This window comes from Myripristis murdjan, chromosome 14 (assembly GCF_902150065.1).
Source record: "Myripristis murdjan chromosome 14, fMyrMur1.1, whole genome shotgun sequence".
Classification (NCBI taxonomy): Eukaryota; Metazoa; Chordata; class Actinopteri; order Holocentriformes; family Holocentridae; genus Myripristis; species Myripristis murdjan.
This window is the reverse complement of record NC_043993.1, coordinates 37,298,578-37,313,625: the sequence shown is the minus strand read 5'-3', so window position 1 is coordinate 37,313,625 and position 15,048 is coordinate 37,298,578. Positions and strand designations below refer to the sequence as shown.

Genomic DNA, 15,048 nt, shown 5'->3' with positions numbered 1-15,048 from the left:
ACCTGTGCAACAAATCCAGTCGTGAAATTTCCTCGCTCCTAAATATTCCACAGTCAACTGTCAGCTCTATTATAACAAAATGGAAGCGTTTGGGAACAACAGCAACTCAGCCACGAAGTGGTAGGCCACGTAAAGTGACGGAGAGGGGTCAGCGGATGCTGAAGCGCAAAGAGGTCGCCGACTTTCTGCACAGTCAATTGCTACAGAGCTACAAACTTCATGTGACCTTCAGATTAGCCCAAGTACAGTACGCAGAGAGCTTCATGGAATGGGTTTCCATGGCCGAGCAGCTGCAGCCAAGCCACACATCACCAAGTGCAATGCAAAGCGTCGGATGCAATAGTGTAAAGCACGCCGCCACTGGCCTCTAGAGCAGTGGAGACGCGTTCTCTGGAGTGATGAATCACGCTTTTCCATCTGGCAATCTGATGGACGAGTCTGGGTTTGGAGGTTGCCAGGAGAACGGTACATTTCAGACTGCATTGTGCCGACTGTGAAATTTGGTGGAGGAGGAATTATGGTGTGGGGTTGTTTTTCAGGAGCTGGGCTTGGCCCCTTAGTTCCAGTGAAAGGAACTTTGAATGCTTCAGGATACCAAAACATTTTGGACAATTCCATGCTCCCAACCTTGTGGGAACAGTTTGGAGCGGGCCCCTTCCTCTTCCAACATGACTGTGCACCAGTGCACAAAGCAAGGTCCATAAAGACATGGATGACAGAGTCTGGTGTGGATGAACTTGACTGGCCTGCACAGAGTCCTGACCTGAACCCGATAGAACACCTTTGGGATGAATTAGAGCGGAGACTGAGAGCCAGGCCTTCTCGACCAACATCAGTGTGTGACCTCACCAATGCGCTTTTGGAAGAATGGTCAAAAATTCCTATAAACACTCTCCTCAACCTTGTGGACAGTCTTCCCAGAAGAGTTGAAGCTGTAATAGCTGCAAAAGGTGGACCGACATCATATTGAACTCTATGGGTTAGGAATGGGATGGCACTTCAGTTCATAGTATGAGTAAAGGCAGGTGAGCGAATACTTTTGGTAATATAGTGTATATATACATATGTATTTACATAAAAATATGTATATGTGTTGTGGGAAGGAGGGAGACTTTGATGTTGTAAAGCAGCATGTCATTAACTGTGTTGCTGAACATGTTAGCTGGTGCATCTGTCCATGTTCTGCTGCTGATCTGGAACCGGGTCGCGGTGGCAGCAGCTGAGGAGGTCGGCCCAGACGGTCTTTTCCAGGGCCACCAGCTCCTCTTGGGGATTCCAGGGTTCTTCCAGGCCAGCTGGGATCCATAATCCCCGTAGTGTGTCCTGGGTCTGTCCCGGGGTCTCCTGCCCGGTGGTCATGCTGGAACAGCTCCACCAGGAGGGGACCAGGAGGCATCCTGACTCGATGCCTGAACCACCTCAGCGGCTCGACTCTGAGCTTCTCCCTGATGTCTGAGCTGCTCTCCCTCTCACTAAGGTGCACTCAGCCACAGGGGTGCCGCCAGGGATTTTGGGCCCCATGAAAAGAAATCTTATTGGGCCCTTGTATAGCCAGCCAATAGGCCGGCAAAAAATTTTGATGCTGTTTTATATAAAATTATGCATTTTAATGATATTTTTGACCATCATTCCCATATTTGTGAAAAGAACAACATGACAGTTACTTGGTTACTGCTCACTGTCTCCCTTGTAGTCCTGCATGCAGGTCTAATTTATCTCCAAAACTGTAGACTCACAGGTGGTGGCACTGGATTTGGGGTGAAAAAATACATATATGAGGCTATATGGTCGTTGCAATTTAATCTTCTGATTTCCACGAATTATAAACATTTCTCTGATTGTATTGAGAGCAGTCACTCAGTCTGCATGCAACAGAAATTTTCTCCTCTGTTCCTAATGCAAAGCAGGGGGGGAGAGTCCCAAACTACTGACCAAACATTCTATTTCAGTGATAGCTGAATTTGAACTATATTATATATACAAATACATATACATATGTATACAAAGTATACCACACAAATCCTTGTTTAAATCTGAATCTGAACTGATTGGTATATATATATATATATATATATATATATATATATATATATATATATATATATATACCTCAATGTCCTGAGGGCCGCCCTTCAAGAAGAGTGGGATGCCATGCCTCAGCAGACAATAAGTCGACTTGTGAACAGCATGAGACATCGCTGTCAAGCTGTAATTGATGCTCAAGGGCACATGACAAGTTATTGACACTGACATTTTTTGTTGTGGTATATCCACCACTGTTGTTGGCTTTTGTTTCAAGAAATTGTTTGAGATGAGGATAGATAGATATTAATCGATTCAGATTCAGATTTAAACAAGGATTTGTGTGGTATACTTTGTTTTGTGTTTGCACTCACTAATCTGAACTAGATGCCCAAAAGGTGTTACCAATATGGCCGCCAAGTGAACAGGCTTGGCCTAAAAGGACTTTGATAGAACTACATGAGTGCTTTCAATTCCAGTGAGCCGCCTACTAGGCCTATTGACCCTAATTAGGCATTCACCTGTAATTGATTATACAGTAAATTGAATGCATTATGTTTTAAGTCTAAATTTTGCCATTATAAGTCTCTTAAAAGTCCCCTGAAGCCACTATTTAAGGGGTTATTTTTCAAAATTTTCTCCCGCAGGAGCATACCCCTGCACCCCCCAGTCAGCCCGGGCTGAAGCCCCGGATGTCTACAATGTCTGGCACCGCCCCTGGTCAGCGGTCGCCAGGTGACAGCCACAGGCAGCTGATGCACAGTATAAACACAGGTGCTGTGTGGTGCCTGGCCCGGGGAGGAGGCACACGGTAACACCGCCCTGACCTGCACTGTGTGACTGTACCGGCTGCCTCGTGTCTCCAAGTGAGAAAACGAAAGCTGAGAGCAGAAACCGGTTCTGCTCAGCGGAGCCTGAGGGTGAAGTGTGTTTGAATGGATGTGTGTGAAAGTGTAAAAGTCAAAAAGCCTCGGTTGCTGTGTCTTGTTCCCATTTAGGTCGAACTGGAAGCCGCGGTCATTTAGATCCTCGACTACCTTCTTTCAAAGGAAAATCGACTATAACTCAGAACTTTGGAAACTGAAAATCCTTTTGTTCCTTTTGCATTCTGGATTCAATAATGTAATCTCCTCATGCTCGCCAGATCTTATAATTTTATTGTGGTTTTTATGTGCTATGCTTATTGTAATTATGATGTAACTATATCTATATATACCATTAATATATATTATTAATGGTAGTGGGCTCCCATGAGTGTGAATGAGATTTAAAAAAAAAAAAAAAAAAAAAAAAAAACTGCATAGTGACAGCTGACTCATCTGCATGCTTATGATAATACAACAACAATCACACACACACACACACACACACACACACACTCGCATATTTACACCAGCATATTTATGTATGTGGGGCTTTGTGACTCAGTCTCAATGAATGGTCTACAAAGTTTTAAAAATTCCAATATATTTGATTTTAATTTGAAAGAAGGTAGTCAAGCGGTTTAGAAAATGAATGAATGAATGAATGAATGAATGAAAGAGAAGGTAGTTGAGGTGTTAAATGGCCAAACTAACACATCACAGCTGAGCATCATGTCAAAAAGCTGCTTCAGTCATGTTTTCACCAGCTTAAGGACATTTCTAAAATCAGTTTGTGGCTTTACCTCTCACAGATGTGTGTGTATCATCACGTCTCGACGACTATGTGCCTAAACCATCACTTCACGCTGCAGCGGGCAACTGAGAAAAACTCAAATCTGAGCTCTCTTCACCCGCAACCAGTGGATATTTGGATGGATTTTAAACTTGTATTAATCACATACAACCTTGCATGGCTTGGCAGCTGAATATGACTTTAAAATGTCTTCTTAAAACACAATAGAAACACAAATTTATAGAACTGAGCAAGGCAACTGAGCTTAGCTGCCTTGCTCAAAGAAAAAATAATTATTTTGCTTCACTCAAAGATGGAGTGCCTTAGTTTTTTCCATGGTTGTCTGCATTTCTTAAAGACTAATATCAAGCAAGTGTTTGTCTCTAAATGGACTTTGACCCTCTGCACTGAGGAGCAGCTGTCATACGAGCCACTAGAGCCGTGCAGCGCCTCCTCCTGCCTTTGTAAATGATCCTTTGATATGTTCCTTTTGAAAAGCTCTCTGTGTTATGAGCCTGAAAAATGCTGTACAAGATTCTTCCTCATTTTACTCTTATTATTATCATGACCATTGTTCTTTTTATCACAGTGTTGCTTCTTTTTTGCTTTTTGATATTTTTCTCCAGATTTTATGATCCTCTCTGAAAATGGAGAACCAGACGTTTGATGAGGACGTTCTCCTGCTGGAGGGGTTAAAGGTCACCGCGCAGGCCTCTGTTCCCGCTTTCATCCTCCTCCTCATCAGTTACATCTTCATCCTGGTGTCCAACGTGGGCCTGGTGCTGCTGATCCTCCGGGAGCGGAGCCTCCACCAGCCCATGTACCTGCTCCTCTGCAACATGAACCTTAACGACGTTCTGGGCGCCACCGTCATCGTACCTCACGTGCTCCGGGACATTTTCCTCTCCAGCGCCGAGCGGTACATTCACTACATGGAGTGTGCCGTCCAGGCGTTCTGCGTTCATCTTCACGCCAGCGCCTCCCACACGGTGCTCATGATCATGGCCTTCGACCGCTACGTGGCCATCTGCAACCCGCTGCAGTACGCCACCGTCATGACCAACAGGACGGTGGTGAAGCTGGCCGTGTCGGCGTGGGCGGTGGCCTTCGTCATGGTGGCGATCCTCATCGGCCTCAGCGTCCGCCTGTCTCGCTGCCGGCGGTCCGTGCACCACCCGTTCTGCGACAACGCCTCGCTGTTCAAGCTGTCGTGTCAGAGCGTCCTCGTCAACCACGTCTACGGCCTGGGCTACACGGTGCTGCTGCTCGGCTCGTCCATCGGCAGCGTGACGCTCACCTACCTGAGGATCGCCGTGGTGTGCGTGAGCCGCCGGAGCCGGGCGCTGAACAGCCGGGCGCTGCAGACCTGCGCCACCCACCTGGCCGTCTACGTCATCCTGCTGGTGTCGGGTTTCATCATCGTCGTCCTGCACCGCTTCCCTCAGCTCTCCAGCCACAGGAAAGCGGTGGCGGTCATGGCCCACGTCGCCCTGCCCGCCCTGAACGCCGTCATCTACGGGCTGCAGATTAAAGAGGTCAGGCAGAGGATCCTCTCTGTGCTCTGGAGGAAGAAAACGGCTCTGATGGATGTGAAATGAGATGTGTCAAGATAGTTGGAAGCATCACGAGTTTTCAAAATGTGTCCATTTTAGTAGAAACAACTGCCTTGCCTGTTTGTTTGTTTTTTTTTTTTTGTTTTTTTTTTTTATGATGATCAAACTTAAAAAATGCTTGTGGTGTGTCACAGAAGAGCTGCAGTTGTTGATGTCTTTTCTTTTTTAATTTCATAAATATTTTCTTACAAAATGTCGCTCCTCAGTTTTGTTTTCATCATTTATTCTGTCTTTGTTTCAAGTATTTCAAGGTGTCAGAATTCATAAATGTCTTCCTCACAATTATCTCCTTCTTTCAGAAGTATTAAATACACTGTTGATATGTGTGACTTAATATTGATTTATTTGTTTAGTATTTGATCCCCACAGGCTGATACCATAGCATCTAGCTCAGGGGTGTCAAACTGGTGCCATGGAGGGCCAAGAGGCTGCAGGTTTTCATTCCAACCAACAACTCCACCAGGTGATTTCACTGATCACCCTACCTCAAAACAGAGAGGCGGGACTAATCAGTGAAATCACCTGGTGGAGTTGTTGGTTGGAATGAAAACCTGCAGCCTCTTGGCCCTCCATGGCACCAGTTTGACACCCCTGATCTAGCTGGTCTTCCTGGGGTCCAGAGTTTCATAAAAAATCAATTACATACAGAATATCACCAACAAAACAGGCTATTAAATTGAATATAATAAATACACATAATAAATACAAAACTGTTACAATTATGTTACAATGTATTAAATCACAGACAATAAAAAAAAAAAAAAAAAAAAAAAATCATCAGTGTGTGTCACACCTGTTACGGTCATTATTTGCACAATATTCAAGGATCAAGTTAAAAAAAAAAAAAAAAAAAAAAAAAAAAAAGAGCCAGAGCAGGGTCACCCATGTGACTGACAGTTTGGCAGGACTCACCCAGAAAGTTTGGTTATTTATTTATTTATTTATTTATTTATTTTAGCTAAATTCTTTAATAATAAAGGTAGATTTTTTCCATGATTACTTTACTGAGGAACAATCACACCCTGAATCTATCTTACTTACTTCCAGGTTAATGTAATCCCCACATATGTCCTGAAATTATTATACCAAATGATTTGATTTTTATTCACTGATTTTATCTTTTGATTTTTGGCTTGTGGAATCACAATTAATGTTGAATTCTGAGTAGAATTCAGCTGTCTGATTCCTGGCTAAGGTTTAGGGTTAGGGTTAGGTTCAGTACATTTTTCACTTTCATTTGACTTGTTTTTCTCAGATCTCTTGATAACCCCTATATGTGTTTTTATATTTAACAAGACATTCCAGATGGTATTTAGCTTCGATTGCAATTAGGTCGCCCCCTGAAATTTTTGCTAATAGAGCTGTGTCCTGCATTTCAGTGGCCATTTTCCGCAGACTGTCATCAAGCTCCATCGTTGAGCATTGATGACGTTTACCTGTCTTCAAATTACAGAACAGGCACTCAGTTATAGATTCAAGATTCAAGATTCAAGATTTTTATTTGTCACATGTATGAATGTACGGATACAGCAGCAGTGAAATGCGATTGCAACAACTCCAGCACTGTGCAACTAAAAATAGATAAGAATAAAATAGATTAAAAAAAAAAAATGTAAAAATAAAATAGAAAGTATATATATCACTCCTATATACAATGTACACCCTATATACAATATACAATGATATACAATTATGGACCTTAAGTGTGCAAATAAGTAGAAAGTCAGAAAGGGAATATAAAATGAGTGGATGAATGGGAGCGAAAAGGCACTGACCCACATCCATAACTGAGCTGCAAAACCCTGAAGAACCACCCGCTCCGACGGAGGGTCAGAGTTAGCGTGAAACCATGAGACCAAGAACCCGACGCCCGGTACTGGGATTCAGGAACTGTGAGAGGGGGGCGGGCTGTGAGCATCAGACAGCAGGGGGTAGTAAGGTGCTGAGCTGTCTGATACTGCAGGTACGTGATATGTGATGAATGTGATGATGCAATCTGTTCAGGGGCACCGCCAGGAATTTTGGGCCCCATGAAAAAAAAAAAAATATATATATATTTACTCGATGATGGTTTAATAATTTTATATTAGTTTTTACCTATTTTTTGGGGCCCCTGTCAGGCAATGGCCCTTGGAATTGTCCTAACCTTTCCCCCATATACGGCGCCCCTAGATCTGTTATAAAGTGTTTGTTAATTAAGTGTTCAGGATCTGTGTGGCCTGGGGGAAGAAGCTCCTTCTCAGCCTAATGCATGTGTTTGAAATGGACTGGCACTTGGATCACCACAGTTCTTCATAAACAGAGTCTTGTTTTCTTTTCTTACTCTGACATGATTTTAATTGCTTCAGCTTTGAGTCTGAAAATTTCAGATGGCATGACTTGTGCCATTTGGCTTTATTTTCCTCAAAAGCCTCAACCGTACCACAGCCCTTGAATTCTATCTCCATGGGCATCCCATCCAATTCCTTAAATTCTTTAACTAAATTAAACAAAGTGCCATACACTGTCTCTTTGCAGAGAATCTGCAGAGTTTTAGGTTCTATTCTTTTTTGTTTATATATAAATGATTTGCCTACCATCTGTATGGACACTGAATGTCAGATGTATGCTGATGACATAGTGTTTTATGTTTCAGCAAAGAATCCCTGTCAGGCTTCAGAGATCTTATGCAGCTTTGCAGATTTTCAAGGCAGCTCATTTATGTCTGCATTCCATGGTTCTGTCACATTTGTCCTACTGCATTGCTGCCTGGGGCCAAGCCAGTGACTCAGTTACTAGACCTTTATTCTCACTTTACAAACAAGCTTTGAAAATCTTAGACCAGAAATCACAAAAATGGCACCACTGCAAAATCATTGAAAAATACAATTTGTTGACTTTTTCCAATTTTAGTTCTCCTTCCTAAAAGTTGTTTTTAAGTGTTTAAATGGACTGGCCCCACAAGTGATGTCTCAGATCTTTAAAAAGACAGACGACTCTAGGACAATGACAAGGAGCAGAACCAAGCAGAACTGTCAAATTCCAAGATGCAGGACAACATTTGGTCAGTAATCCCTCTCAGTGCAAAGTACACACCTATGGAATTCCTTACCATCGGAAATTAAATCCCAAACAGAACTAAAGAGGTTTACTTTGAAAGTTAAACATTGGCTCAAGCAGCAGCAGAAATGTGAACATTAATTCCCTACTAAGCCATTATCAAAATAGTAGCACTTTGTTAATGTTTAATGTCAAATTAAACTTGTGTTTTTATCTGTAATTGACAACTGCAATTGTGTTTATTTATCTATTGTATTATTCACTGCATTTGTATCATTTATTTATTTCTGTATTCATTATATCTCATTGTATTCTAAAAGCCTGACAAGGGACAAAGACTGCAAATTAGCTGAAGCTAGACGTCTTATATACATCACATTTTCCCTTTTTTGTGGCAATGTTGTATGTATCGCCCCTGTCAAATAAATATTAAAATAAATAAATAAAATAAACCTGTTCAGTCTACAATGAGGAGCTGGGGCAGCAGTTCATATTCTGAATGTAGAACATGTGATGGGTCACTGATGATCTTGTTAGCCTGCTTCAGAGCGGCCTGTTCACAAACAGTCTGCAGGGGTGTGTGAGTCCGAGTCATTCGCATCAGTTCACTTTTAGGCTGCACAGACAGGTTACCAGACCATGCTGCGATACCACATCTGATCAGGCCCTCTAAGATACCAAGAAAATAAATAAACATAAAAAAAATAAACATAAACAGCACCAGGTAGCTCGGGTTGCAACAGAGGAGTATCGCCAGAAGCCATTATGTCATGGCATTATGTCAAACAGTACAAACAGCAGTGCAACAGAGAAGAGGTCAAAGTCATGCCCTGATAGATCATCAGGATCCTTTGGTCTTTATTTCCAGCTTTGATGATGATGGTCAGGTCATTCTAGTTGTGACCATAAATGTTAGCAGTTTATCATTATGTGTTGAGCGCTTTAATGCTGGGTTTATTTGGTCCTCTGGCATTTACCTGCTTAACTACGTGGATGAGCTGAGAGCAGCAGTCCTGCAGGCAGGAGCTGGTGCAGACAGAGCAGGACTGTGTCTTTGGTTTAACCTTCAGCTGGACTACAGGGGTGCGGATGAGCCGATGTTTATGTCGCGGTCAAGCCACGGCGCTGACTTGTTTCCTGGTGGACAGAGCGGTGCGCCTGGATCTGCAGAAAGTCCTCCTGATGGCCTCTTTCAGCGCCTTGTTCCTCAGACTGTAGATGATGGGGTTCAGGAAGGGAGTCAGGGCCGAGTACAACACCGCCACGATGACACGCACCTGCGGCAAAACAACACCGCCTGCAGTTAACACGTCAAGACTGCCACCGCGTGTTAGTGCCGCTGTTGGGGGAAAAACATGGAACCGGGGCATGGGAGAGGACTAATATTCCTAGAGAAAAACACACTTGGGTCGGAAGCTCAAACTCTCCAATCATGTTTTTCTGCTGCGTTGCAGGTTGTGAGAAAACATTATTGTTTCACCGCTTCCTGACTGAGGAACAACTGAAAAGACAACAGAGAGTGAAAATCCAAAGGGACATCGGCTCAGATTTCAAGATCAAACAACAGATTTGATCACCTGTTAGCTACCTTTAGCATTCAGCCACTTTCTAGCTATGGTGAAACCATGACGGTTTGTCAGATTCTCTATGTTCCTAAAAGACACAATCTGGAACACAGCAGCTCAACGTGATTACAGCATTCGAGCTTCCCGCCCTGAGTGTGATGGCAGAGGAAAATGGCCGCCGTGTGAATATGGTCATCATGTCAGTGGGAGGAGCTCTGGGACGAGAAATCTGGGATTACGTCATTCTTTACAAATATAAATAACATTTTTTTTTCATATTGTCAGGCACGTACCTCTGGAGCGAAGTTCCCCACACGGTAGGAGATGTAAACAAAGGATGCAGAGCCGTAAGAGATGGTCACCACGGTCAGGTGGGCAGCGCACGTGCTGAAGGCCTTGAGCCTCTCCGCGGCGTTCATCTTCGAGACCGAGATGCCGATCAGAATGTAGGAGGTGAGGATGAGCGCTCCTGTGGTCAGCAGCGCCACCATGGCAAAAGACAGCGACAGGATGCTGTCCACGCTGGTGTTGGCGCACGCCAACCGCCTCACGGACGACGGGTCGCACCAGCCGTGGCGCACCACATTGGGGCCGCAGTAAGGCCGGTGCCAGGCCATGGCTGCGGCCGGGAGCGTGCAGAAGGCGCCAAACGTCCAGGCTGCTGTGATGAGAAGCAGGCGGACCGGCTGCGTCATGATGGCGGCGTAGCGTAGCGGGTTGCAGATGGCGACGTAGCGGTCGTACGCCATCACAGTCAGGATGCCACGACCCGTAACGGCGAGCTGAATGAAGAAGTACATCTGGAAGAAGCAGCCTGGAACCGAGATGGTGTTGGGGGCTATCAGCAGGCCGGACAGCATGTTGGGGATGGTGACCGTGGTGTAGACGATGTCCACAAAGGACAGGTTGCGGAGGAAGAAGTACATGGCAGAGCTGAGCGTCGGGTCAGTCAACACCTGTGTGTGGAAAGAGACCCGAGGCAACGACGACGTTTACATGAAGCCACAGAGTCAGAGTAAAGGTACAATATGAAATGCTCTGCTTGTTCAAAGATGCAGGTGACCATAACACAGCGCTGGGGTTCACAGTTGTTGTTGATCGATACCATCAATCCACTGTTACCATGACGACTGCTGAGATCTCATCTCTGAAAACAGTGAACTGGTCCGTCCCCTCGTTTGATTTTGGGGAAAACTCCGACTCTGCTGGCTAAGTTAACATCAGCGGTTAGCCATGTGTAGTTCAGTTAGCCTAACTATAATAAATGAAATATTACTAAGCCTGTAATTGAGTGTGTGCAGGACAGTAGTCGCCACTGGATGGTGCTAAAACATCTAAAACATCAGAATATTACACAGTGTGCCTGTAAAGTGCCCATTTAAAGTGGTTTAGCCCCACAGAGACACTCACATCAGCAGATTTTTTTCACAAGCATTTAACCCTGTAAAGCCTGAACCATCAAATAATTGATCGAAAATTCCAATTCTTTGAAACTGGAGCCATTATCGGTCCAACTAAACAGCCAAGAATTTTTTTTTTTCAAATATCAATTCCCAACTATGAGTTTCAATTTGTCTCATATTTGGCACATCAGGCAATTGTGCTTGATTTTTTTTTTTTATTAAAAAAAAAAAAAAAAAAATCATAAAACACAAAAATTCTTTAACACATTGGTAATTCCAAACATAGAAAATAACACTTTTCCTTCCAAACATAGAAAATAACACTTTTTCCATTATTTAGTATTATCTTTTTATTATTTTGACCAATTTGTTGAAAATGACCTCAATATACCTGCTGTGTTAAATTTGAGACAGCTATTTTCAACACGGTTTTACAAACAAAACATGATGAAATGTTCAGTAATTTCATATTGCATCAACTCAGTAATTTTTCCTATCGATGTTTCAGTAAAAATTTGTTGTACAAATGCTGTACAATTGATGTACAAGGCTGAAAACAATCATGTCTTAAATATGACACGTGTGGCTTTATAGGGTTAAATCTGATCCAGTCATTCCAGCATCACTGACCTGACCTTTAAATATATCATTTTAATAATTATAAATATGGTTCTATTGTAAACTGTTGACATGTTTCAGTAATTTCTTGCTAATCCACTCACCTTTTTCCAGAAAATTCACTTTCAAAATTGTGGACAAAGACAATCAGTAAATTAACAAGACATAAAACCATACAAGAAAATGACCAGAAAATTGTTAAAAATGCTAGAAAATGAGCAATCAAATAACAGCACAATTAAACTTTATTTATAATGATGTGATATTGTAAGGTCAGATCAGTGATGCTGGATCAGAGTTATTGTGTGTCAATGTGTGTGTGAGGCTGTTGGGTATCTGGATGTTGGTGTGTTGTTGTGCAGGTAAACATCATCATCATCATCATCATCATCATCATCATCATCAGTGAGTCGGGGGAGGAGCTCAGGAACATGACTCCTGGGATTAATGAATTCTTTACAGAAGCCATTTTGTAGGGTCAGTTATCAATATTGACCAGACTGAATAAATCATCCATCCAGACTCAGACTTTGACGACGTCCTGCTTTACACGACTGACACGCTGACGTTTGCCTCAAGAACCCGTACGGTCTGCCATACTGGATTTTCTGCCATTTTAATTTTTTTGGAAAACACATTGTTCACATCTCCTCCGAGACTGTAGGTCTGATTGCTTCCAAATTCACTGCTGATCATCTTTGGACCAAACTCATCAAACTTGGCGTAAGGCCTGTTGATATCACATTTAGTTTTCAAGATATTGGCCAATGACCTTCAAAAGGGGCGTGGCTTAGCACATAAATGGACAAAAGTCAACAACCATTGGGCCAATCAGCACGAAGCTGGCAGGATCTGTTCACATCAGCACCTGAAACAGACCCTGAGAGTTTCATATGAAGCAGCCACTAGGGGGCGCTTTAAATGCAAAAACTGACGTTGTGTGAATCAGACGTGTGTCATGATCAGCACCTGAAACACACCTGACAGAGATTTTAACCATCTCCATGGGCTGGAGCCCTGGGATCCCTGCTTGTGGCTTTATATGGAAAATGTTTTTGTCTTTTCCTGGGTGTTTTTCCTCTTCAGGTGCAGATGTGGTGATGAATCAGAAATATATCGCATTAAGCAGAATCATGGGGATCACAGAATGGGTAAACGTTGGTAAAATGCTGTGCCCGTACCGTGAAGATGATTATGGTGTTTCCTCCCAGGATGGCCGTGTACAGCAGGAGGAGGAGCACAAACAGGGCCGTCCTCTCGTGGCCGAGGCCGGCCAGGCCCTGGATGATGAAGAAGGCGACGCCGTCGGGCTGCTGGCTGCTGTTAGCCGCGCCGCCTCTGGACAGGTGGGACCCTGACGGCACAGGTGAGGCCACACAGGAGACGGGACAGCACAGGTGAGAGACTGTGTGTGTGTGAGGGCCATCCCAAGATATCAGGGGCCCTCGACAAAAAATAACAATACTAAAAATAAACTAAATAAAAGAACAAATAAATAAATAGTAGAACTTAGAACTTAGAATTTAGAAGACTTTATTGTCACTGTACATTGTACAACAAAACTCTGTTTGGTACTTTCTCAGCAAACAAGTTCAAACAGACAAACAGTCAATAAAAGAGGACAAATAACACAATAAAAAAAATGAGTATAAAATAAAATAAAATATATAAATAGCAGCCCTATAAAAACCTCACATAAGGTAATAATTAGTAATAATTTGGGTCCCTTGCAGTTTTACCATGAACAGAACAGATTGCTTTTTCTTCTTCTTGCTTTATTGTCGTAATGGTACTTGGTATTTTGTATTTTATATTTATTATATTTATTATTTAACTGGTATTTTTAACCATTGTATTGTGTATTGTACAGCACTTTGTGCCTCTGGCTGTGAAAAGCGCTCTATAAATAAAATTTACTTACTTAATTTACTTACTTACTTAATGCTCTGAAACATTGATTTTTTTTTTTTTTTTTAAGAAATTTTGGGGGTAATTTTATGTTGTTGTTTTTTTTTTAATATTAATTTTGCTAAATGTAGCACTATTATCATAGATTATAATTTTAAAGCAGTTTTTGATAATGTTTTCCTACTTGTTTATTATTTATGAAAAAAATTGTTTGTTGTAATTCCTTAATTTTTTAAAATAATTTTTATTTTTGCTACTTTTCTGGTAGTTTTCTTATATTTTACGGTTTTATTTTATTTTATTTAATTATTACTTTTTTCCTCAACTTTTCAGGCTGGGTTTACCTCTCACCTTTCACAAGCAATTATAAATATATTTTTCTTGGGATTTTTTCAAAATGCTTTTGCTGTTTTTAACACTGCTGTTAAGCTGAGCGGGACGTCTTGCTGCATCTGTCCTTTGTGCCACCTGTCCAGGTAGATCTGCCTCAGCCAATCAGCATTAAGCCCTGAGCTGGATGAAGAACTTGCAGGGCAGGTGGGCTGGCCTTGTGGACCCGGTGACTGCACTGTGTGTGTGTGTGTGTGTGTGTGGGTGTGGGTGTGGGTGTGGGTGTGTGTGTTCATGTTTGTTGTTGTCATAAACTTAGGGCTCTGCACTGCCCTCTAGTGGAGCATAAACTGCCTGATCACCATCACGGGAGGGAATCAAAGGAAACCCTGAGCAGCCTGGCTCTTTAGCTTCCTGTTGTTCCTGTTGTTTTAGTTTTCTGTGATTTTTCAGATGAAATCAGCACAGTGACTTTTCACTCAGATGATTTTAGCGGCACTTCAGTCTGAACTCCATGCCTTTAATGACGCAGAGGAACAGGAGCTGCTCTGCTCCTGGAGGAATGGAGGAACGGCAACAACACGTTCATGTTGGTTTTCAACCTGCACACAATCATTAGATTTAAAACACTCAGAGAACCTTTTATTCTGAAAAACCACTAAAGAACCATTTTAAAAAAAAAAAAAAAAGGTTCTTTACTGAACCAGTTAGCTCCACAAAGAACTTTCTCTGGTTCCACCTGTGTGTGTGTGTGTTTTCTGTGTGTGTAGCACAGCTCATACACACAGACAGTTCCCACAGATTTCCGAATGAGCAGATCAAAGAGCATAGGAACAGGTGAAAAATAAGTGTATTAAAAACAGTGATATATGAAGAAAAAAAAATTAAAAAGTG

The 15,048-nt window shown here is 42.5% G+C and overlaps 2 protein-coding genes across 2 annotated transcripts in view; one reads left to right on the top strand and one right to left on the bottom strand.

Annotated features, from left to right (window-relative positions):
• The first annotated feature begins 4,325 nt into the window (after positions 1–4,325).
• LOC115371040 (olfactory receptor 52D1-like) lies at positions 4,326–5,276 on the top strand. Its single transcript, XM_030068155.1, has one exon. It carries the CDS (start codon positions 4,326–4,328, stop codon positions 5,274–5,276), a length of 951 nt encoding a protein of 316 aa, XP_029924015.1.
• A 4,166-nt stretch (positions 5,277–9,442) lies between these two features.
• The window catches only part of or6at1 (odorant receptor, family 6, subfamily AT, member 1), a 6,479-nt gene continuing 873 nt past the window's right edge, over positions 9,443–15,048 (bottom strand). The window contains exons 2-4 of the mRNA XM_030068154.1: positions 13,098–13,270; positions 10,189–10,851; positions 9,443–9,607 (exon numbers count right to left, since the gene is read on the bottom strand). Coding sequence (XP_029924014.1) covers positions 9,443–9,607; positions 10,189–10,851; positions 13,098–13,270 — 1,001 coding nt within the window. The remainder of the gene's footprint in view (positions 9,608–10,188; positions 10,852–13,097; positions 13,271–15,048) is intronic.